At 46.1% G+C, this 23969-nt stretch overlaps 1 protein-coding gene across 1 annotated transcript in view; it reads right to left on the bottom strand.

Annotated features, from left to right (window-relative positions):
- The window catches only part of tjap1 (tight junction associated protein 1 (peripheral)), a gene marked incomplete at its 3' end in the record, with an annotated part of 199719 nt that overhangs the window by 95738 nt on the left and 80012 nt on the right, over positions 1 to 23969 (bottom strand). The window contains exon 4 of the mRNA XM_084321291.1: positions 6396 to 6557. Within this exon, the coding sequence (XP_084177417.1) occupies positions 6396 to 6557 (162 nt within the window). The remainder of the gene's footprint in view (positions 1 to 6395; positions 6558 to 23969) is intronic.

Genomic DNA, 23969 nt, shown 5'->3' with positions numbered 1-23969 from the left:
GGGGTCCCACCGGACCACGGTAAGATCTTTTTCACGTAAAGTACATCCCGATCGGGCCTTGTTTTGATAGCCATCCAGGCGTTCGGCCTATGAGGCTAACGCGGTTATTGGTGATCAATAATCAGAAACGACGTCCCCCGCCCCCCCCCCCCCCCCCCCTTTCATGCATACATGCATGAGGATCGTGCCGATCATATGCAGTTTGAGTTTTAACTGGGGCGTATCTATAACCAAAATGCCATTGGATTTAACGTTATTAGCTATTAGCCCATTATCTCGGCTTCCAGGAAATATACTAGACCAAATCCGGTATAATGCTTATATTCACGGCGCTATAAAATGAGAACGTATTGATGAATTTTTTTTTTCTTTAAGCCATTTTGAAGGGACGGTTTATGGTCTCAATTCACAATGAGAATGGACAGATAGCAATACTATATACTAAAGTATAGATTTAGCTCTACAAACAGCCCCACGTCTGTTTACATTTCACGGTCCTCTTGATATTAATTAGACTCATCCCAGTAGCCGCGAAAGTGTTAAGAGATGGATTATGTGCTTCATCCGCCACGTTTAACAATTTTTTTATCGCTTCTTTGGGTACAAATCAAGATCTTCTTCGCTAACTAAGCATGTCATGGCATGTCTCGAACCACGATAAGTACTTAATCTTTCATTTTAGCCGTATGGAAGTCAAACATACGTTCTGGGCGTCTGCTTCTCCGTGCTGATATGTCTGAGGAATTAGCTTGACTGACAGGACAGACGTGTCTTGGGAGAAGCCCCATTGATTTGTTAATGATGAGTGCAGCGCGGCCACAGGTGCAGCGTCGCCGGGGGAGACCGCAACACAGCTGAGAGGAATGACAGAGCAGCATAAAGGACAAGTACGCTGTACTTAAGGGACTCTGAGGCAGGAAGGCAGATTACTGTCCAATAAAAGACTTCTAATAACACCGTGTACAACAACAACAACAACAACAGGACGCTTAGCAGGAAATCATCTTAACCCTTTCTGCGCCAAACCCGAGAAAAGTCGGGTTTCGCCGCCAGCGGTTGAGCACCATACCCGAGAATTCTGACGATCGAATCCCGTCAGGTGGCAGTATCGCCTACCTTTTGAACTAGGGATATCACTTCCAGTACTGATTTACCTCGAGCTGTTTCCGCCTAGGAGTGGATCACAACATAGCAATCAGTGGAAGATTTGGTGTCTCAGAGCTATTATTTCCCGTATGGTAGCCATGCCCAATATACACGAGTAATTGCGATCGCATTTATTCATTTTGGAGTACTTTCTGACTGAGGTAAGGTCTATCTTAGGTAACCTGCTGGTATTTTTAAACATGCTTCTGTACCGATCAGTGTCGTATTTTACCGGATGTAAAACATGCTTTTTGTAACGATCGCAGTTTCTAGTTAAAATTACCCCCCCCCCCCCCCTCTTAAAGATTTTGTGAAGACACATATGTATATGGTGTATAACTTTGATTTAGAAGTATTTGGGGTTTCAGGCGAGCAACCAGAACGATTTGCATATAACGTGTCATATCTTGCGATCTATGAAAAAATACTGGATTATTTAGGAAAGGGGCGATGTTTAGCGTGTAATAGCACACAAACTACAGTATGTAAAAATGAACTGGTTAGTCACTCTTGGACTATAAACAATGCCTGTCAAATGAGCCATACTATTGTCTCCATACATAGCTATAATACAGAACACACGATGGGTCCGCAAACATTGCGAAAATGGTCAATAACGCTGGCGCCATTGAGTAAAGATGGGAACAGAGCGTGGCAGTCAATGAGTTAAGAAGAGACACATTATGCATATTTTCAACTTATCATATATGATATTAGACTTGTCATTAAACTGGAGTATAAATAAATGAGTACTACTGAGTAATAGTGCTAATCAGATGCATGTACAGAGATGTAGTATTAATGTACAGTGATACAGGTATAAAGACACTATGGTAGCAGCAGCGATATAGTATCTACAGATATGTAAAAATTATTATATGCAGGTATATTCAGACAGAAATATTAATATATACCGGTATATATGGTATATACAACATTATTGTACATACTATCATACAGAGTACTAGACATGTTGTAGATAAATATACATATACAGTAAATATTAATATATATATGGTATATACAACATTATTGTACATACTATCATACAGAGTACTAGACATGTTGTTGATGATGGTGTAGTATAACAGCATTCTCTGCAGCCTCCTCCTCTAGAGAGCCAGTCTCGTCTTGTCTCTCTAACTAAGCATTCTCTGCAGCCTCCTCTAGAGAGCCAGTCTCGTCTCTCTAACTAAGCATTCTCTGCAGCCTCCTCTAGAGAGCCAGTCTCGTCTCTCTAACTAAGCATTCTCTGCAGCCTCCTCTAGAGAGCCAGTCTCGTCTTGTCTCTCTAACTAAGCGTGACAAGAGGAGTGTAGCAAGTCATGGACCCCAGAGGCTCAGAGCCTCCCTTTCCTTTCTGAAAGAGAAACTATCAAATATGAATGCAGGGAAGATGAACACAGCCTCCTTGTGTTTAACAGTTTCATTTACAACCCTGGTCTGTAAACTCTGTTCTTGAGGCACTTCAAGCCATTGATACCAGGAAATCAACTGGAGAGGATGGGTTGGATCCTTTTTCCCTCAAACTAGCTGCACCATTGGTTTCAAAGCCAATAACACACATATTTAATCTTTCACTACTAACAGGTGTGGTTCCTGTTGCCTGGAAAACAGCCCATGTGACCCCCTTGCATAAAGGGGGGGGGGGGGGGGGGGGATAAAAGTGACCTAAATAATTACAGACCAATCTCCAAGTTATCCTGTCTAGCAAAAATCCTGCAGTCATTGGTAAACAACCAACTTAAAACATTCATCACAAAGCACTCTATATTAAACCCACACCAATCTGGTTTTAGAGAAAAACACAGTACAATCTCGGCGGCTACTGTAGTTATAAATTACATTGTATCAGCCCTTGACAAAGGAAAGCATTGTGCTGCCCTGTTTGTAGATTTGTCGAAGGCGTTTGATACTGTTGACCACCTTCTCCTATTACAAAGTGTTGGCTTTGATACAGGTGCTTGTAGTTGGTTTAAAAACTATTTAACAGAAAGATGTCAGTGTGTGAAAATGGGAAATGCCCAGTCAGAGCTTCTACCCATCACAAAAGGTGTTCCACAGGGATCAATCCTGGGCCCTGTCTTATTTACCATTTATATTAATGATATTGTCTCATCTCTGAGCAGCTGTCAAAGCCACCTTTACGCGGATGACACAGTTATCTATTGTACTGCTGATTCTATGCAACTGGCCACTAAATATTTACAACTCTCCTTTGACGCCCTGCAAGATGCACTTTATTAGTCTAAAATTAGTGCTTAATGCCAGTAAAACTAAATTCATGTTGTTTTCCAAAGCCAAAAATATTGTTTATAGTGACTTGCATATAGCGACTCTGAACAGTTCTGATATCGAGAGCGTTTCAGAATACAAATACCTTGGTATTTGGATTGATGAAGGACTTACATTTAAATATCATGTGGCGTTCTCGCCAGAAGAGAGGCAGACCAAAAACCACCTGGAGAAGAACCACAGAACAGGAGATGAAGAAAGAAGGGCTGTCCTGGCAAGATCTGGAGCGGAGGGCACAAGACCGAAGAGGATGGAGGAGCTTCGTCGATGGCCTATGTTCCTTTGGGAATTTAAAGGCCTAAGTATGTAAAGTAAGTTCTCGCCAGTAAATTATGGAAAGATATTGGCTTTTTGTATAGAAATAGAGCCAACTTTCCTATGATTAGCAGAAAGAGAGTTGTTGAAGCAGTGTTCCTATCTGTTTTGGATTACGGAGATGTGATTTATAGACATGCAGCGGCTTCCACTCTTAAGCCCTTAGACTCTGTTTATCATTCAGCCATTAGATTTATCACCGGTGATAGTTATGGTACTCACCATTGTATCCTATATAATAAGGTCGGGTGGGCCTCTCTGGCAGAGAGACGTAAGTTGCATTGCAATCTTTTTATTTATAAAGCCATAATTAGAGATTGTCCAAAATATATTAATTTGGAGTGGGAAGCCCACCTCCAATTGTGCGTTTGGCTGAACAGGCCACTCCCTGTAGTCTGCTTGTGCGGTGCTATTCCCAAACCAGGAGGTGATGTTACCAGTCAGGATGCTCTCTATTGTGCATGAGTAGAAGTTCTTAAGGATCTTAATGATGCTCTGCACAAACTTTGATCAACTTCTTTTTGTCAATACACCACACAGTATTTGCGCACCGGTGGTGTGTAGTACACACATGCGCATGCACAAACAAACAAACGCATAAATGCACACACGCACACACCTACTAAAACAAGCCCTGAAGGTTCACAGAATTAAAGTCGAAGATGTACTGTATAATCAGATGAGTTAAGCTCTCATTAATTCAACAGCTTTGATCAGATTCATTAAAAATGTATTGCCAGGGAAGGTATTTATTTAATGTCTCTGTGTTGGAGGAGGGGGGGGGGGGGGGGTGTTGGTGGGGGGTGGCTGTGTGTGGGTGGTAGGAAAAAAAGTGAGGATATAGTTAAAAATAAAAGACTGAGGATAGTCAAAAAGACAGGCCCTATGAAACCCTGTTCATGTTTATATGTGGCATGTTTATTATGGTGGCTTGGTATGCTGTGGTCTCCATGGGGCCTGGAGAGTGTTCCAGTGTTGTGGCTCTAGTTGCCTTCCATAATTCGTATTTTTCCTCCTTTCAATTAAAAAGATGTAATAGACCTCATACACGTTCACGACTCACGTCATTATGACATCAGGCCCCGGTGCATGTTCTTTCCCCTCTTATGGCAGAAATGAACCTTTTTCACCAAAGGAATCCAATTGTGTTTCACCAAATGATTTTATGTCTCGTTAACGTTCCAATTTTTAAATGCCAAATTGCTGACCCTGAATGACCGGATGTTGCAGAGAATGCATGTAGAATTCTGGACTTATTCATATCAAAACAACACGATTATCATCAGAGTGGGTTCCTGAGACATAATCTATTCAAACGGGGTCTGCAGCCTAATAAATAACAATGTGGGTCCTTGAGAATCTCTACTGCAGTAAAGTGGCAACAGTGTGGTTCGTCATATGCCGTCTCCTCTCTCTCCCTCTTTTCTCTCCTCCCTCTCTCTCCTCTCCCCCCTCTCTCTATCCTCTCTCCCTCCTCTCTCTCTCTCGTAATTCTCCACAGTGTACAATCGAGTAAAGCAGAAAAGCCGCAGACAAGGTTCTCACTCAAATCCACTTTCAATTTCCTATGACTTTTTCATGACTTTCTAGTGGGGCTAGGGAGAGATTTGGGGGCGGACAAATCCTATTGCAATTATTTTTGGAAGATATTGGAATTGCGATGTGATTCATGATGTTGGGGGGGGGGGGGGGGGGTGAACTTCTGCTTCATCATTTTCCTTTTCATTGACAAAAGTATTAAAATGATCATGTTAAAACAAAGTTAAAATGAGGCACCAGGGTTTCTCTGAGGCACCAGGGCTTCTCTGAGGCACCAGGGTTTCTCTGAGGCACCAGGGCTTCTCTGGGGGTGCCAGGGTTTCTCTGAGGCACCAGGGCTTCTCTGAGGCACCAGGGTTTCTCTGAGGCACCAGGGCTTCTCTGAGGCACCAGGGCTTCTCTGGGGGTGCCAGGGTTTCTCTGAGGCACCAGGGCTTATCTGAGGTACCAATGTTTCTCTGAGGCACCAGGGCTTCTCTGAGGCACCAGGGTTTCTCTGAGGCACCAGGGCTTCTCTGAGGCACCAGGGTTTCTCTGAGGCACCAGGGCTTCTCTGAGGGTGCCAGGGCTTCTCTGAGGGTGCCAGGGTTTCTCTGAGGCACCAGGGCTTCTCTGAGGCACCAGGGCTTATCTGAGGCACCAGGGTTTCTCATAGCAAAGAGGTGATTATTAGGGATGTCCGATATTATCGGCCGATATCGGCATTAAAATGTGATATCGGAAAATATCGGTATCGGTTTTCAAATTTTTATTTTTATTTTTTACATTTCTATAGAAATGATGTCCGATATTATCGGCCTACCAATATTATCGGCCGATATCGGCATTAAAATGTGATATCGGTTGATATCGGAAATTAAGAGTTGGACAATATCGGTATAGGTAAAAAAGCCAATATCGAGCATCCCTAGTGATTATCATTATACATCTAGTTTACCAGATTTGTACTAATCATCTTTCAGGAAATAACTTAAAAAACGATAAAAAAAAAAAGAAAAATCAACTAGCACAGTATTGGTCACAGACCAACTAACAGGAGAAGGGGGCAACCCTGAGCTGGATACTTCAGCTAAGGAGCTAAGCTCCTGAGTGCTCCTCACCTGCGGAACTTGTCTCTCATCTTCTCCAGGTCGTCTCGTGTGCGGCTCATCTCCGCCTGCATATAGTGTCGGCTGGTTTCAAACTCTGTCTCCATGGCCTCCATCTTGTGGGTGGTGTGGGAGAGACGACGTCTCAGGTCCTCATTCTGTTGCTGGAGGATCCTGGGTAAGGGGAGGGAGGGAGGGGGAGAGAGAGAGAGAGAGGACAGTTTAAGAGGTGGGGTAGGAGAAAGAGACAAGGTTTGGTCAGTTCATTCTCTACACGCTCTGTAACTCTCTGACAATATCACATATTACAATCATACAAGCAGACCCCAGACACACAGACAGTCAGACAAGACACAGAAAACCATTTACTCGCTTCAGCCACGGAACAAGCTACACTTTTGAAAGGAGACGACTGAACATGTACTGTAATTGAATTTGAGTTCCCTCTGCATGGGATTGAAAGTGGGACATATATGCACTTCAAATGGCAAGGTGTGGAGACGCCGCTGGGACAACACAGGGAACAGAAGCCAATGTTCTCTATTCAACCCCACAATTGATACATTTATTTGGAAATGTCTTGATCATGTTTTGTTCTGCAATCACATCTTTGTCAGTTTGGAAAGTAGTATACTGCAGACCGCTGCCACAAAGCACAACAGAGAGCGTGTGACCACCAGCCCAGAGCAACAGAGGGTCATGTGACCACCAGCCCAGCGCAACAGAGGGTTGTGTGACCACCAGCCCAGAGCAACAGAGGGTCATGTGACCACCAGCCCAGAGCAACAGAGGGTCATGTGACCACCAGCCCAGAGCAACAGAGGGTCATGTGACCACCAGCCCAGAGCAACAGAGGGTCATGTGACCACCAGCCCAGAGCAACAGAGGGTCGTGTGACCACCAGCCCAGAGCAACAGAGGGTCATGTGACCACCAGCCCAGAGCAACAGAGGGTCGTGTGACCATCAGCCCAGAGCAACAGAGGGTCGTGTGACCACCAGCCCAGAGCAACAGAGGGTCGTGTGACCACCAGCCCAGAGCAACAGAGAGCGTGTGACCACCAGCCCAGAGCAACAGAGGGTCATGTGACCACCAGCCCAGAGCAACAGAGGGTCATGTGACCACCAGCCCAGAGCAACAGAGGGTCGTGTGACCACCAGCCCAGAGCAACAGAGAGCGTGTGACCACCAGCCCAGAGAAACAGAGGGTCATGTGACCACCAGCCCAGAGCAACAGAGAGCGTGTGACCACCAGCCCAGAGCAACAGAGAGCGTGTGACCACCAGCCCAGAGCAACAGAGAGCGTGTGACCATCAGCCCAGAGCAACAGAGAGCATGTGACCATAAGCCCAGAGCAACAGAGAGCGTGTGACCATCAGCCCAGAGCAACAGAGAGCATGTGACCATAAGCCCAGAGCAACAGAGAGCGTGTGACCAGCCCAGAGCAACAGAGAGCGTGTGACCATCAGCCCAGAGCAACAGAGAGCGTGTGACCACCAGCCCAGAGCAACAGAGAGCGTGTGACCACCAGCCCAGAGCAACAGAGAGCATGTGACCACCAGCCCAGAGCAACAGAGGGTCATGTGACCATCAGCCCAGAGCAACAGAGGGTCATGTGACCATCAGCCCAGAGCAACAGAGGGTGTGATCCTCCATCCAGGCTACAACGGACGGTGTGTCAGCAAAGCCTGCAGGATTATTAAAGACCCCAACAACCACCCCAAACACAAACTGTTTCAGCTGCTACCACACAAATCCGCTGTTTATAAAGTCTCATGTTGTGAAATGTTAACGATTTGGTTTATTATAAAATAAAGCAAATAATGTACAGAGCTAAAGCAAAGTTACTCCCGGACTGTGTGCAAAGTTTTTTTTTTCAATACATGAAAGAAAATATAATAATAATAATACATCTATTTTATATAGCGCTTTTCCAGGTGCTCAAAGACGCTTCACATGGGCAGGAGAGACAAACTATGGCAAAACAAAAAAACAGAACAAAACAGAACAAAAATAATACATGACAAAATAAAATAAAACCGACAGAATTAGAGGTCAAAAGCAAGATTGAAAAGGTGGGTTTTGAGGGCTGATTTAAAAGATGTCAGGGTGTTTGCATCACGGATATGGCTGGGGAGGGCATTCCAGAGGGAGGGGGCAGCAGCAGCAAAGGCCCTGTCGCCCCAGGTCCGGAGCTTGGTCGTGGGAGGTGTTAGGAGGTTGGCATCTGCAGACCTAAGGCGACGGGTGGGCGTGTGACGGTGGAGGAGGTCGGACAGGTAGGGAGGGGCAAGGTTGTTGAGGGCTTTAAATGTGATGAGTAGTATTTTAAAATGTATCCTGTATTTGATTGGAAGCCAGTGGAGGTCGTGGAGGACAGGGGTGATGTGATCAGAGCGACGGGTGGAGGTGAGCATGCGGGCAGCAGAGTTTTGGACATATTGGAGTTTATTGAGAATAGTGTTTGGTGAGCCGTAGAGGATGCTGTTGCAGTAATCTAGTCTTGATGATATGAATGCATGAACCAGTGTTTCAGCAGCGGAGAGTGATAGGGAGGGGCGAAGACGAGCAATGTTCCGGAGGTGATAGAAGGCAGATTTGGTTATGTGGTTCACATGGGGGAGGAAAGAAAGGGTGGAGTCCAGGATGATGCCAAGGTTACGGACGTGAGTGGAGGGGGTGACAATGGTACCATCAATATTTAGGGTGAAATCCTGGGTGTGGCTGGTGAGGGATTTTGGACCGATAATGATGATTTCTGATTTATTGCAGTTTAATTTGAGAAAGTTATTTTGCATCCATGTTTTGATGTCTGTGAGGCAGGTGCTGAGGGTGGAGAGAGTGGCTGGAGTGATAGTCTTGGTGGAGAGGTAGAGCTGAGTGTCGTCTGCATAACAGTGAAAACGCAGGCCATGTTGGCGGAGAATCAGACCAAGTGGAAGGATGTAGAGGATGAAGAGCAGGGGACCAAGTACTGAGCCTTGGGGGACACCATGAGTGATGGGGGCAGTGGGGGATTGTTGATAGAGATGAATTGGTGCCTGTGTGAGAGGTATGATTGGAGCAAGGTGAGGGGGATTCCGGAGATGCCAACGGAGGACTGGAGACGAGTGATGAGGATGGGGTGACTGATGGTGTCAAAAGCAGCGCTGAGGTCTAGGAGAATGAGGATGGAGAGGGAACCAGAGTCGGCAGAGAGGAGTATGTCGTTGGTGACCTTTAGAAGAGCAGTTTCGGTGCTATGTTTGGTGCGGAATCCGGATTGAAATGTATCATAAAGGTTATTGTTGTCGAGGTAGGATTTTAATTGGGAGGCAATGGCTCGCTCAATTATTTTTGAGAGGAAGGGGAGGTTGGAAATGGGGCGGAAATTATCAAGGGTTTCAGGGTTGAGACCGGGTTTTTTTAGTAGGGGGGTGACAGAAGCAATTTTGAGGGCGGGGGGAAATAGGCCAGTGGTCAGAGAGGTGTTTACAATGGAGGTGATAAGGGGAGAAAGGGCAGGGAGACAAGCCTTGACTAGGATGGAGGGGATAGGGTCCAGGATGCAGGTAGAAGTTTTCATTGTAGAGAGAATGGAGGATAGGTCCGATGCGGTGATTTCAGTGAAGGATGTAAAAGGTGGGTTGGGCGGTGGAGAGGGGGTTGAATCCGGAGGGGAGATAGTGTTGGCGGAGGCAATTGTTAGTTGGGTGTGGATTTTGTCAATTTTTGTTTGGAGATGTGACAGATAGGAGACACATTTACTGACAGTGAAGGAACAGGAGATTGTGTCAGAGGGTTTAAGAAGTGTGTTGATGGTGGAAAACAGAGTCCTGGGGTTGTTGCTGCCAGACTGTATGATAGCGGAGTAGTGGGAGGAGCGTGCAGAGTTGAGGGCGTCTTTGTAGAGCTGTTGATGTTGTCTGTAGGCCTCTTTATGGACAGTGAGACCGGTTTTATTAGATAGCCGTTCGAGCTGGCGGCCCTTGGATTTAAGGTGGTGTAGGTGATCGGTGTACCAGGGGGCGGAGTGAATGAAGGAGACAGACTTGGTTTTGATTGGGGCGAGCTGATTGAGACAGGAGGAGAGAGTGTTGTTGTAGATGTTGACCAGGTCTGTAGGGGAGCCATGCTGTAAGAGGGAGGCATCAGGGATGGTGTCAGTCAGTAGGGAGGAGAGAGAGGAGGGGTGGATGGATTTGAGATTACGGAATGTTATGGAACGCATCTGCTTGATTGGGGGAGTAGGGATGAGAATGTCCATGGTGATAGCCAGATGATCAGAGATGGTGAGGTCGGAGCAGGTGAGATTACTGATGGAGATGCCAGATGTGCAGACCAGATCCAGTGTGTGACCTTTCTTATGAGTGGGAAAATCAACATGCTGGGTGAGATTAAAAAAGTTTAAAATGTCCAGGAATTCTGTGGAGGTTTTGGAGTCCAAAGTATCAACATGAATGTTGAAATCACCGATTAAAAGGATGGATGAATGTGATTTGAGAGACGTTTTTGTAAATGTACCGTTCAAAAAGCTAAGAAAGGGATACAAAGGAGATGTACTTCTATTGTTGGGGTTAACTTGTGGAACAATGCTGATATACATTTAAGAATGAGTAAATCGCTTTTGTTAAAAAGAAAGAAATAGTCAATTATATATATATATATATATATATATATATATATAAAGAAAAGGTTTGTATAGCTATTTTTTAAGGTTACAAATGTGAATCCTTCTTCTTATTTTGTATTCCTGTTTCGGAGGCTTAATTTGTTAATATAGGACAGGCATATAAGCATTATGATTCAGCTTGTACCTTTTCAATCACTGCCAAAATCAAAGACCGTTGAATGATTGTGCATATTGTATTATGTGTATGATGAATGAATAACATATTGTATTATGTGTATGATGAATGAATAAATCTACTACTACTACTACTACTACTACTACCACCATCTGGCAAACAGTATCACAGCCTCAAGGCCTGGACCAGCAGACTCCAGACTCCAACAACAGTTTGTTCCCTAGGCAGTCATAAACAAATAACACTATGGTCTGGCTGTGACTGTGGTGTTCTAGTTCTATTTTATCTTTGTCTCTGCTGCTGATTTTCACACTACACCCACGCTGTGATCGTGATGTTAAAGTCTAGAGCTATTTCATCCTTGAGTCTACTGCCACCCACTACAGCCACTGCGATATGTATAAGGAAGCCATGACTGCCTATAACAAATAAATAAGAGTGGCAAGAAAGGACTATTTTTCTAAGATTATCACAGAGAAGGTTGGAAACTCTAGAATATTATTCTCAGCCATCGACCAGCTACTCAACACTGCCTCCACAGTCATCTGCATCAAAATGTGAAGAACTAGCATTATTCTTCAATAACAAAATAACTTCAATTAGAGCCAGCATTAGTCCTGATACAAACATGGACACCATCAGCAAACCCTGCGAAAAAGTAACGATAGGAAAATTTGCTTGCATTACATCAACTGAGCTTTACAAAACTGTCATGGAATGTAACTCCTCCACTTCCTGTATTGACCCTATACCCACAGCATTTGTTAAGCGAATATTCGAGAGTATTGCAAGTCATGTCCTAAATATTATAATATAAATACATCGCTTCTGACAGGTATTTTCCCAGACGCATTCAAAACAGCTGTCGTAAGACCCTTACTAAAGAAACCCAAACTAGACACTAATGTACTAACCAACTATAGGCCAATATCCAACCTCCCATTCATCAGCAAGATACTTGAAAATATTGTCTCAATACAAATAAACTCCTTTCTCAAAGAAAACAACATCATGGAGGAATTTCAATCAGGCTTCAGAACACACCGTAGCACTGAAACTGCTCTTACAAAAATAATTTGTGACCTCAGAATAAACTCTGATGCAAACAAAGTCTCAATTCTCGTCCTATTAGATCTAAGTGCAGCGTTTGACACGATCGACCATGATATCCTAATAAATAGTCTAGAAAAGTTAGTTGGTCTTTCTGACTATGCATTAAACTGGTTCAGAACATATATAAAAAAAATATTACGTCAGGCTTGGAGATCATTCTTCTGAGAAATATAACACCTACTTCGGAGTTCCACAGGGGAGCTGCCTTGGTCCATTATTGTTACAAAGGGTCAGATTAAACCGAATATATATATTTATTACTTGAGATATATTGTATAATATTTGTATATCGTCTGATATCCCTTGTATATTCTTTGTACATATACACGGAATATCCCTTTACCTAGGTACAGGCCAGACCATAATATTCGTTCTCCTATTGGACAGCGACCCCCTAGGCGCCAACGGCCATACCCCCAATGTCTAGTTCAAAGCCACCGCTAAGACATGTCTCAACATGCCCAGGTTTGCGCAGTAATACGAGACAGAACTGAGGTTGGCACTAGATTATTCACCTTACGTATAAATACGTCGCAGGTGGATACAGCAGTTAGTTAACCCAACAAGTTGAAGCCTTCACCACGAGTCAACGACCAAGTGAAGTGAGCAACCTTGCGTCTAAATAGAGCACTTAGAACCGCGTGCGAATAGGATAGTAAAAGTGTCAGAGCTTAGTGAAATAACGTCAAGTTCGACCTAGTTAATGTGAAGTACCGTGCACAGGAGAATCTACACCGGCAAATGCAGAGCCTTTTCCGGCTGGATTATATTGCTTTTGGTACTGTGGCTGCTGGAGCAGAGAACCGTCTACCCCGCTGCTGTGTGGGATCTACCCGTGAGGAGCATCACTCGAGCCCGTCTCTAGGAAGAGGCTGGCTGGCTTTCATCCATGCTGACGCGCATACTTGGATTATAGCTGCTGCTTTTGTCTGCCGATCGAGGGGAGTATATGTACCGCCTCCCGTAGCTGGAGCTTATTGATTCCTCGTTGATCCAGACTTTTGCTCCCGAACATTCCTCTCCCCTGCTGGCTTACAACCGGAGGGAACCCCCTTAGTATCTCCAGCCGACTACGAGTGTACCTTATATAATTCTTATGCTACAGGTGGTATTAATTATCTCTATCGTAATATGCTCATGGACTTACGCTCTTGACCTATTCATGCACATTCTTCGCCATACAAGCGCGACTCTAATTCTCAATACTGTAATCTGATATTGCTGCTCTTCTAATAAATATTCCAAACAGGACTTTCTTTGTTAAGCCGTGTTATTGTGTGGGTGTTCATCATATATACCTGTGTACTGTATGGCCAGTAATTAAAGTACATAACTCAGTAGTGGTTTATTTTTTTTAAACTTTATTTTTTAGCGTTTATCGCTTTTCTGGTCAAGCATGACCGACAGTTGTAGGGTGAAACGGGAGAGAGAGCAGGGGAGACATTCGGCAAATGACGGCGAGTCCGGGAATCGAACTCGGAGTCAACCAGATCCGTGACGCAGCACGGAGTCCCGCGACGCAGCGCGGTAACATGGTGTGCTACTGGAGCACCCCAGTAGTGGTTTAATGATACCATACTCTCAATACAGTCAGGGAATTGTACCCCTCAGTTACAATTGGTCCTTCGAGCCGGAGGGTAATCAGTGTAATATCTAAATATAATATTGATATTAACTATGGCCAGCGGTGAACACTCCACAAACGGCTCTCCTAAGCTAGAACGCCCGCAGCGCAGACGGCAGCCACCTCCTTACTTAGAGGACTACGCTGCCAGTCTACTACCTAGCTTTATACAGACGTTAAATGCGGAAAAAGCGGATAGTAAAAGCATGTCAAACCCTACCGACCAGGCGACCTTGCCAGTAGAGACCCTAGTGGGTTCTAACATAACTGACCAAGCTCACGGGGGGGACCAGGAGGGACATGACATGACTATACCCCCAGACAACGTCAACGGGACGTCCCCGGAGAGCTCCAGGATAAAGAAAGCGCTCCAGGGACAGAACCCGACCCACTACCAGAAGAGAAGCGCGCCCAGGAGACGGACCTCGAGGCGCGCCCAGAGAACAGATCTCCAACGAGCACTGCCAGAAGCCGATCACCTCCGTCGGTGTCTTCCCCCAGCGAAGTGGACAAGATGCTGGCGCAGGCATTCATCGCCACCCTGGCAGCCTCCACCGAACGCGACTTCGACTTCAGGGTGAACGCGATCGACTTCAAGCGCAACAGACGAGCGAGCGCGAACAAGCTGCAGACCACCGAGAGCGCCTTCACGCGCAACTCCAAGCGCAAGCCCTCAGTGAACGCGAACATTCTGCAACCGAGCGAGAGCGCTTCCAGGCGCAACAAAGGAGTGAAGACGACCGCATAAGACTGGAGACCAGACGCCTTCAGACGGAAGAGAACATTGAAAGAGGCCGCGCCGAAGCGCAGCACGCCGCCGCCAATGCACAGCGCGACGCCGCCACTGCACAGCTCCACGCCGCCCATGCCAGCGCCAATGCACAGCGTGACGCCGCCAATGCCCACCGCGAAGCACAGCGCGACGCTGCCCATGCCCAGCGCGAAGCAGAGCGTGACCGGCTGCAGGCGCAGATGGTAGAACAATTGATCGCCATGGCGACACCCCCTCTCTCCGCACGGAGCTCCCGGAGATCATCCCGACAAGGGTCTAGGGCACATTCCCCTACCCGACCAAGCGACCCGGGACCCCGCCAACAGGAGGATCCTGTCTGCGTCTCCGAACCCCCTCCCCGGCCGGTCCATACGAGACCCAGCAACCGGGAAGAACCGGCCTACGTCGCCGAGAGACTGAACAGAAGACTCCAGGACCTAGCAGAGGAAGAGGAGGCCCAGTACAGCCCCGACCAGCAGCAACGTACTCTGGACCAGGAGGCCCAGTACAGCCCCGACCAGCAGCAACGTACTCTGGACCAGGAGGCCCAGTACAGCCCCAACGTCAGCCCCGAGGCCCTGCGTTACAGACCCCCGACTCAACTCAAGGGTGAGTTTGACGCACCGCCAGCCCCGAGGAACAGCACCTGGGTACCCGGGCTTTGGTACCCACCAAGTACCAGCCCACGACGACACGTACGGGGAGACTCGCCCAGGAGGCCTCTCCCCCAACGCTCACCGATGTGCCAGTCATCCATGGCATCGTACCTTGGCACACAGACGTTCCCGGATTTTACACGCGAGGACAGAGCACAGTACACGGAGCTACGGATGTGCTTAGAGACTATGATGTCCGACGTCCCCGATGAGACGTACAAATATGCTATCCTCCTCAAGCACCTGAAGGTGCCCAGAGCGCATAATATAGCGCTGGCATATTCCAACTCAAGTACCCCATACACCGCGGCTCTAGTAGCCCTCGACCAGCGTTATGGACGCATATGGGACTATGTGATACAGGAAATAAGAGATATCGACCGCCTCCCCCCAGCCAGAGACAATAGAGCATTGGATGACCTCTCTATCAAGGTACAGTCCCTGGTAGGGATGCTGGGGTCCCAAAAGGAGAAAGGGATATATGAACTGTATGCTAACTCTAATGTAGAAAGGATATTAGAGAAGCTCCCTCCCGCCCGACAAGAGCGCTTCAGGCGGCGAAGAGACCACCGCGACCCCAACGGCCCAGAGGCATCCCTCCTAGACTTATCTGATTTCCTCGCCAGGGAGGTCAGCAGCCTACGACTGGACACGTTCGTGTGGAGTGGACCAAGCCCAAGAGATGGACCTCGGGGATCAAATGATAACCGCCGGTCGGTGACCGTTATGCACCAAGCCGAATCAGTACCGCAGCACAAGAACCACAACACCCCCTCGACGAAAGAGGAGTGGAAGATTGAATGCCAGTACTGGGAAGGGGAACATCGGCTGTATCAATGTGACAAGTTCAAGAAGCTGACCACGGACGAGGTGAGTCAGTGGATCAAAGACCACCGCCGCTGCTTCCGCTTGAAGAAGAAGTGCAGCAGGTGCGGCGGCGCCCACTTGGAGGTCCTGCATGACATCAACAGGCGTCCGCCAGGACAACAAAGTGGGCCCGTCATGGTAATGTACCAGGCCGAGGCGGTGGCACCAGTACCGAAGATCCACCAGACCGCCCCCTGGTGTCCCGACTGCTACAGCAGACACTGGGAGTCACGGTGCTACTCGGACGACCGCGAGTCGGCACCACCCCAGAAGATCCAAGGCAACCCACCAACAGGAGTGCTCCATATAGACCAGCATAGCGGGACCCCCCGAGTGCTCATCAAAGTGGTCAGAGTGCTTCTGAGCTACGAGGACAAGGTCCTGGACACTTACGCCGTCCTAGACGATGGGTCTGAAAAGACTCTCCTCCTCGCTTCCGCCGCAGCCCAGCTGGGTCTGCGGGGTGCCAAAGGAACAATGACAATACGTACCATCAGAAGAGACCAGAAGACCATAAAGGGTGAAAATGTCTCCTTCAAGATAGCAGCGGTGGACCAGCCCGAGAAGCAGTATAGTATTACCAACGTCTTCACCAGCCACGACATAGGCCTGTCACAGTACACCTACCCCATCCCACAGCTGATGGCGAAGTACATGCACCTACGCAGACTACCTATACCGCTTATCGACGGCGCCACACCAACCCTGCTCATCGGCTCCGACCACGCGGACCTCATTTTCCCAATTCTCCCATTAAATGTAGTTTTTAAAGTGTATAATGGCTCTCTCTTTTGACAGGGCTGGCAAGGGTTAAAATGTGCCACCCTGCTCTTAGCTTCTTGGAGTGGAATCTTTCAAGGCCGCATACAGAGGAAGCACATTCCTACCCACTCTAACAGAGAACGGACTCTGAGCAGCCCCCTGCATTATCAAATCATCATTGTCTCCTTTACTAGCAATGCCTATATATAGTTTATATAGTTATACAGGTTACATAAGTAGGAGGAAGAATACAAAAAGACTTTCGTCATCAATCACTGACTTTCAGTGCGCATTTGGTGCTTAGATCAGAGGCCTACTCGTCCTGTTATAATATGCTTAGATTTAAAACAGATATACAATAAACATATGCTTAATCTTTTACATCATACAAGTGACAGAGAGAACAGGATGTCAAAAATAAAAGGGTCACTTCGTGGCTCCTCAACAGCTTTACATTTTGTTCCTCACATTTTACGCATTCACTCCAACGTTCACACACCGACGGCAGAGGCAACCATGCAAGGTGTCAACCTGCTCATCAGGAGAAATTAGGGGTTAAGTGTCTTGCTCAAGGACACTTCGACATGCTGCCCGGGAGGAGTGGAAATCGAACCGGGAACCTCCGGATTACCAGACTGCACTACCTCTTGAGCCACTGTCGCCCCATCATGTGTGTGTTGTATGTTTCTGTATGTGTGTGTTGTATTTTTCTGTGTGCATGTGTTTGTGTGTTGTATGTTTCTGTGTGTGTGTGATTTATGTTTCTGTGTGTGTGTGTGTGTGTGTCCTCCAGTTACCTTGGTGGCTGGTTGTGTGTGTGTGTGTGTGTGTGTGTTGTACACAGGGCTTTGTGAGAGTGAAACATACAACACACTGGTGGAGGCATGTGTGTGTGGTGTGTGTAGTAATGGAAGCAGCTGTCTGAATGCTGGGGGGACAGCAGCAGATGTCATGGAATGGTCCACATCTGCTGGCTGCCACAACCTCTCTGTCACCCCTGTGTCTCTCACACTCACACACACACACACACACACACACACACACACACACACACACACACACACACACACACACACACACACACACACACACACACACACACACACACACACACACACAGGCCTCCATTTATGGTGCATAATATAAACTTAACATTGTGATGCTACTGCACATTCATCACTCTTGAGTCTATATTATGTGACAGTGCCAGAGATATTATGTGCCAGAGATCAAAGATCTCGGCTAGATATGCCAGCTGTGCCAGCCATTCATTATCAGCACATTTATCTGCCAATGGGTTGTTTTTGTCTACAAGGAAAATCCTTGCTTCTTCTCTCTCTCCGCGCTTCTTTTTTTTTTTAAACTTTGGCCATTTCCCTGGCTCTTTTATACGTTTATCGCATTTATACTTGGTCAAGTTCGACCGACAGAAGCAGGCTGAAAGGGTTCAGATGGGGGGGAAGACACTCTGGGAAAGGCACGGCTGCAGTCCGGGATTCGAACTCGCTCAGCCCCAGATCCGTGACGAGCACGGTTGTCCACGGCGCTGAAATAGCACTCGCGGTACGTGGTGAGCTACTGGAGCTCCCCCTCTCTCCGCGCTTCTGACAACAAACCTATCCATTGCGAGTGTCAAGGTTACACACAAAAGACCAGACGTGGTCTCCGCGATTATATATGCGCAGGAGATGTGTATTGGAATACTGTGTCGGCCTCCGTTGATGAAGGGGCGAGACATGGCAAATACAAACAGCTTCCAGGTGGAAAACTCAATCTGAGTTGGGCTCGTCGATTTTTCTCTTGAATTCTTTTTTTCATTTGCCAATGAGCAAATCACCTACCCGCGACCCCACTTTGGGTCGCAACCAGTAGTTTGAGAACCGCTGCTCTAGTCTATCTTATGTGCCAGAATGTTGTGCTCTAGTCTATATTATGTGCCAGAATGTTGTGCTCTAGTCAATATTATGTGCCAGAATGTTGTTAATCTTTGACTGTGAATAACACCATGCTAAAATTGACCAGACCTGAAAAATCTAAGCAAATGAATAAAGGGAAGATGATTAAACAGAAGGTTTTGTAGATACAGTACTGAATTCTGCCATCTTTTTTATAATGTAAATTTCTCCACCATTTTTCATCATATTGCAACACCGTTTTTTGCAAGACGTTCACAGAAAGGTAGAGAAACTAACTGCGTTCTGTTTTATGGCAATAACGTTCAGGTTTGTGGGAGATAATCCCAAATAATTTGAGAAATAAAAAAAGTAAATCCAGAAGTCAGATGATTGACAGGGGCTGGTGTGAGCTGGGTAGGGTAGTTTTTCGAAATTTGAAAGCCTTGAGTCTCTTCCTTCAAAAGACTACACTCACTTTTGGATGTGCCACTTCCTCCTGTCAATATGCGCCGGTTTCCGACTCAATGCCCTGAGATTTCTATAATCTTATATTTCACTAATAACAGTTAAAATAATTGGTAAACAAACGTAATGCTGAAAATATACACTTTTACTGTATATCTCGGGCTTAAGAGGTTAACCCTGTGAGGCCCAAATTAAAAAGACATTAGCAACTTCAGAGGCCAGAGGGTGGGACATATAAACACATTTACTATCAAATAGCATTGTGAGGCTGAACAACAGGACCAATTGACTATACATGTGCTTAAAGGGGAACTATCTTATAAATGGCCTTTTTCAGTGTTTACCATTGTTTCTTAGCTATGTGGACTTATATTAATATGATCTACAGTATGTCTCTAATTCTCATATTGGCGCATTCTTCCAATTCTCCTCTCACAATATTCACCCTCACTGAACTGAGTCATCTGAAAATGTGCATATCTGTGATGTCAGAGATTTCTCAGCTGCATAATAATGTTGCAGTTGATGTGGCAGTTGGCACCAGGCCACACAGTGGTTGGAGCCCAGCCTCAAAACGGCTTAAGATCTTGAGGTAGAAAAATGCGGTTTTTGAGTACTTGATTAGAAATACAAAACAATGTATTTTTTTTTGAAAAAAAACCTAGATGTTCCATAGACTCACAGGAATTGTGTAAAAGTGCCCAAATAGTGAAAGAAATAAAATAGTTCCCCTTTAAATTTGTTTAAATAAACATTATTTTTTTAAATGGCTGAAAGTGATTTTGTAATTTTGCAACCGTGGGTCTCACAAGGTACTTTTAACCCTGTGAGGCCCAAATAAAAAAGATATTAGCAACTTCAGAGGCCAGAGGGTGAGACCTATAAACACATGAAGGGTGCCGTGACTGAAAAAAAAGGTTGAGAAACGCTGGCTCTTTGTGGTACCACAGTAATTTTTGTGGCTCTTAGTCTCTGACTGGTTAGCCACCCCTGCTCTAGTCTATATTATGTGCCAGAGTGTTGTGCTCTAGTCTATATTATGTGCCAGAGTGGCGCTCTAGTCTATATTATGTGCCAGCGTGGTGCCCTAGTCTATATTATGTGCCAGTGTGGTGCTCCAGTCTATATTATGTGTATTATCTGTCTGGTGGTGATAACAACCTTCTGCTAGGAGACAAACCTGCAGCGAGCCTGGAACCAAACAGCAGGGGAAGTTCACCTGGACAAGCACACTAACAACTAGAGAGAGGTCTGCTCTCTTCTGGGTGATAATAAGCGTCTGTAGTTCACTAGAGGTCTGCTCTCTTCTGGGTGATAATAAGCGTCTGTAGTTCACTAGAGGTCTGCTCTCTTCTGGGTGATAATAAGTGTCTGTAGTTCACTAGAGGTCTGCTCTCTTCTGGGTGATAATAAGTGTCTGTAGTTCACGAGAGGTCTGCTCTCTTCTGGGTGATAATAAGTGTCTGTAGTTCACTAGAGGTCTGCTCTCTTCTGGGTGATAATAAGTGTCTGTAGTTCACTAGAGGTCTGCTCTCTTCTGGGTGATAATAAGTGTCTGTAGTTCACGAGAGGTCTCCTCTCTTCTGGGTGATAATAAGTGTCTGTAGTTCACTAGAGGTCTGCTCTCTTCTGGGTGATAAGTGTCTGTAGTTCACTAGAGGTCTGCTCTCTTCTGGGTGATAATACGTGTCTGTAGTTCACTAGAGGTCTGCTCTCTTCTGGGTGATAGTAAGTGTCTGTAGTTCACTAGAGGTCTGCTCTCTTCTGGGTGATAATACGTGTCTGTAGTTCACTAGAGGTCTGTATAGTATCTATTCATTTATAGCACTTTCTTCCATGCTTAATATTATTTACTCTTCGTGTTTTGAGGTTGAGGTGTGAGGATGGAGGGAGGTTGAACTGGGGCAGTAGGGGGTGGTAGGAGGGAGGTTGAACTGGGGCAGTAGGGGGTGGTAGGAGGGAGGTTGAACTGGGGCAGTAGGGGGTGGTAGGAGGGAGGTTGAACTGGGGACAGTAGGGGGTGGTAGGAGGGAGGTTGAACTGGGGCAGTAGGGGGTGGTAGGAGGGAGGTTGAACTGGGGCAGTAGGGAGTGGTAGGAGGGAGGTTGAACTGGGGCAGTAGGGGGTGGTAGGAGGGAGGTTGAACTGGGGCAGTAGGGGGTGGTAGGAGGGAGGTTAAACTGGGGCAGTAGGGGGTGGTAGGAGGGAGGTTGAACTGGGGCAGTAGGGGGGGGGTAGGAGGGAGGTTGAACTGGGGCAGTAGGGGGTGGTAGGAGGGAGGTTGAACTGGGGCAGTAGGGGGGGGTAGGAGGGAGGTTGAACTGGGGCAGTAGGGGGTGGTAGGAGGGAGGTTGAACTGGGGCAGTAGGAGGGAGGTTGAACTGGGGCAGTAGGGGGTGGTAGTGTTTGTTTTCTATAAAAAAAAATAATAATAGTTTGTACAAAAAAATTCAATAAACAAATGTATTAAAAATAATAAGACAAATTGAATTAAAAGCAGACTGTCTTGCACTTAAACCAAATAGTTCTTGTGTCATGGTTTCTCATCTGAAGTAAGGAGAAGTTTGGAGATGTCTCTCTAGTTTGCCTTTGCGCAGAGTTCCTGCTGAACTAACTGCTGCAACTCAGTCGACCAGATGGCATCTTTTTGACACGATGGCGCCAGAAACCAGCAGCACTGAGCAATCATTGAATTGAATCAAAACCAAATTGAATCGGGACCAAACGGGTAATCAGTGCCGATACCCAAACACACAGGAAGTGCTTCTGATGGGGCCGACAGGGGAATGGAAACGGACTTTTTGGACTGATCCGTTTGCTTGACTGTATTCTATAGTAGTGCTAATAGTAATAGTAGTGTTTCCTACTCCCAGAAAACCCCCTTGGGTCGCCCTCAGTCACCTTTTTTCATCTTTAATATTTTCCAATTTATCATTCATTCATAAACGTAGCTGTACAACAGTGTAGGGCTGACCTTTGATTTTTTTTTGGAATTCGAAGCTTCGGGGCCGAGATTCGATTTTAACACTTTGACTGCCGGGACACGTCTTTTCACGTCTTTGCTGGCCATGCTAAAGTTGCCGGGGGACGCTGTACAGCGTCCTTATATCAATATTTCAAAAATCTGCGATCGGATTCATATTCCCCCTCCGCTGGCCTGAGATCCACCAGCAGGACCCACTGAGCTCTCTGGCGGTTCAGGAGCGCCATCTGGTGGCCGATCGGCGCAATCGCCACACAGGATGTTGAATAGAGGTTGTCATGACGACCGTAGTACTTCCGGGCGCTCGCTATGGTTCATGGGACTCTGGCTCGTCACGCTACACGGTGATCGATTGGCAATAACTCTATAAACAACATGATTTGGACGTATATACCATTATACAAGCTGGAGATGGACCGGGTAAAAATATATCCCATAATGATAAAATTTCTACTCGACGATGATCGCCCAACGGCGCGCGGAGACTGGGGTGAGTTTTAGCGTGTAACGTTACCGTCTTAGATACTAACTGCTATTATCAACATTTGACCCACATTAGATGATTGGTATAACGCTGCCCACGGAATTATAAACGCCCCCTCGCCCATCCGGTCAACATCAGATGACGTGTAGTAACTTCTAGAAGTACGTCTAGTTGGAATTTTTTATATCGCGCTGATTGCCATCAAACTGTATTTCATCATCAATATAATGCATTTGGGGCTATATATCACGTTCTGGAGAAAGCTGCAGAAAGAGATGAAAACATACTTATACATTAGACCATACTTTACTATGAATATGTGAATGAAAAAGTTTAACGTTGCTACACAATGAACAATACATATAGGACTTTGAATGGGCCCTAATAATGGCAATGTAGCAATAGAATTTAAAAAGTTATAGCCCTGCAAAGAAGGGGACTTTCTCCATAGACAAATAGCGCTGGCAATCTATGGTATATCATTAATTTAACCCAAGGCAACCAAAGTGTTAATTCGAAGCTTCGAAATAAAAAATAATAATAATTTATTTATTTTTTATTATTATAATATTATTATAATTTTTTTTTTTATGTTGTGGGACTTGTACAGCACTTTGTTCAACTTTGTCAGTGCTGTAAAGTTTTAACCTTTTTAAATCTTAGACAAACTAAACACTTTGCTTCCATGAAATATTGTAAGCCGTCATTTGAGGCTTTATAAAAGCAGCACAATGAACACAAATCTGTCAGTGCCGAGTCCGACCTCATCTTTTTTTTTTATCCACTTTTTCTCCCATTTTTCTATTTTTTTCTCCCATCCCAATTTCGTATCATCCAATTCAACCCTCCCCTGTCACGAACGCTGTTTCTTGCCTCCCACAAGCCGGCTGCAATGTGGACTAAGTCATACATAGCACGAGTCCCCTCCGATACTTGAGGTAACAGCAGTCACATCTTTTCACCTGCGCAGCGCGATCTATCAGTGGCGAGGAGTAACGCGTGGGAGGCTCACGCTGCCCCCGACACTTCCTGATTCTACTGCGCAGGCGCACCAACCGACCTGCAGTAGTCGCTGTCCACAACGCCCGATCCCCACCTATCAGTTTCCCACCCCCTAATACGGCCAATGTGTATTAGTGCGGACGACCTGCTAAACTGAAAGCAATGTAGAGCGCTGGGC

The sequence above is a fragment of the Notolepis coatsorum genome (assembly GCF_963971535.1).
Source record: "Notolepis coatsorum genome assembly, chromosome: 9".
Taxonomy (NCBI): Eukaryota; Metazoa; Chordata; class Actinopteri; order Aulopiformes; family Paralepididae; genus Notolepis; species Notolepis coatsorum.
The sequence above is the reverse complement of the archived record's forward strand: the minus strand, read 5'-3'. Positions and strand labels throughout refer to the sequence as shown.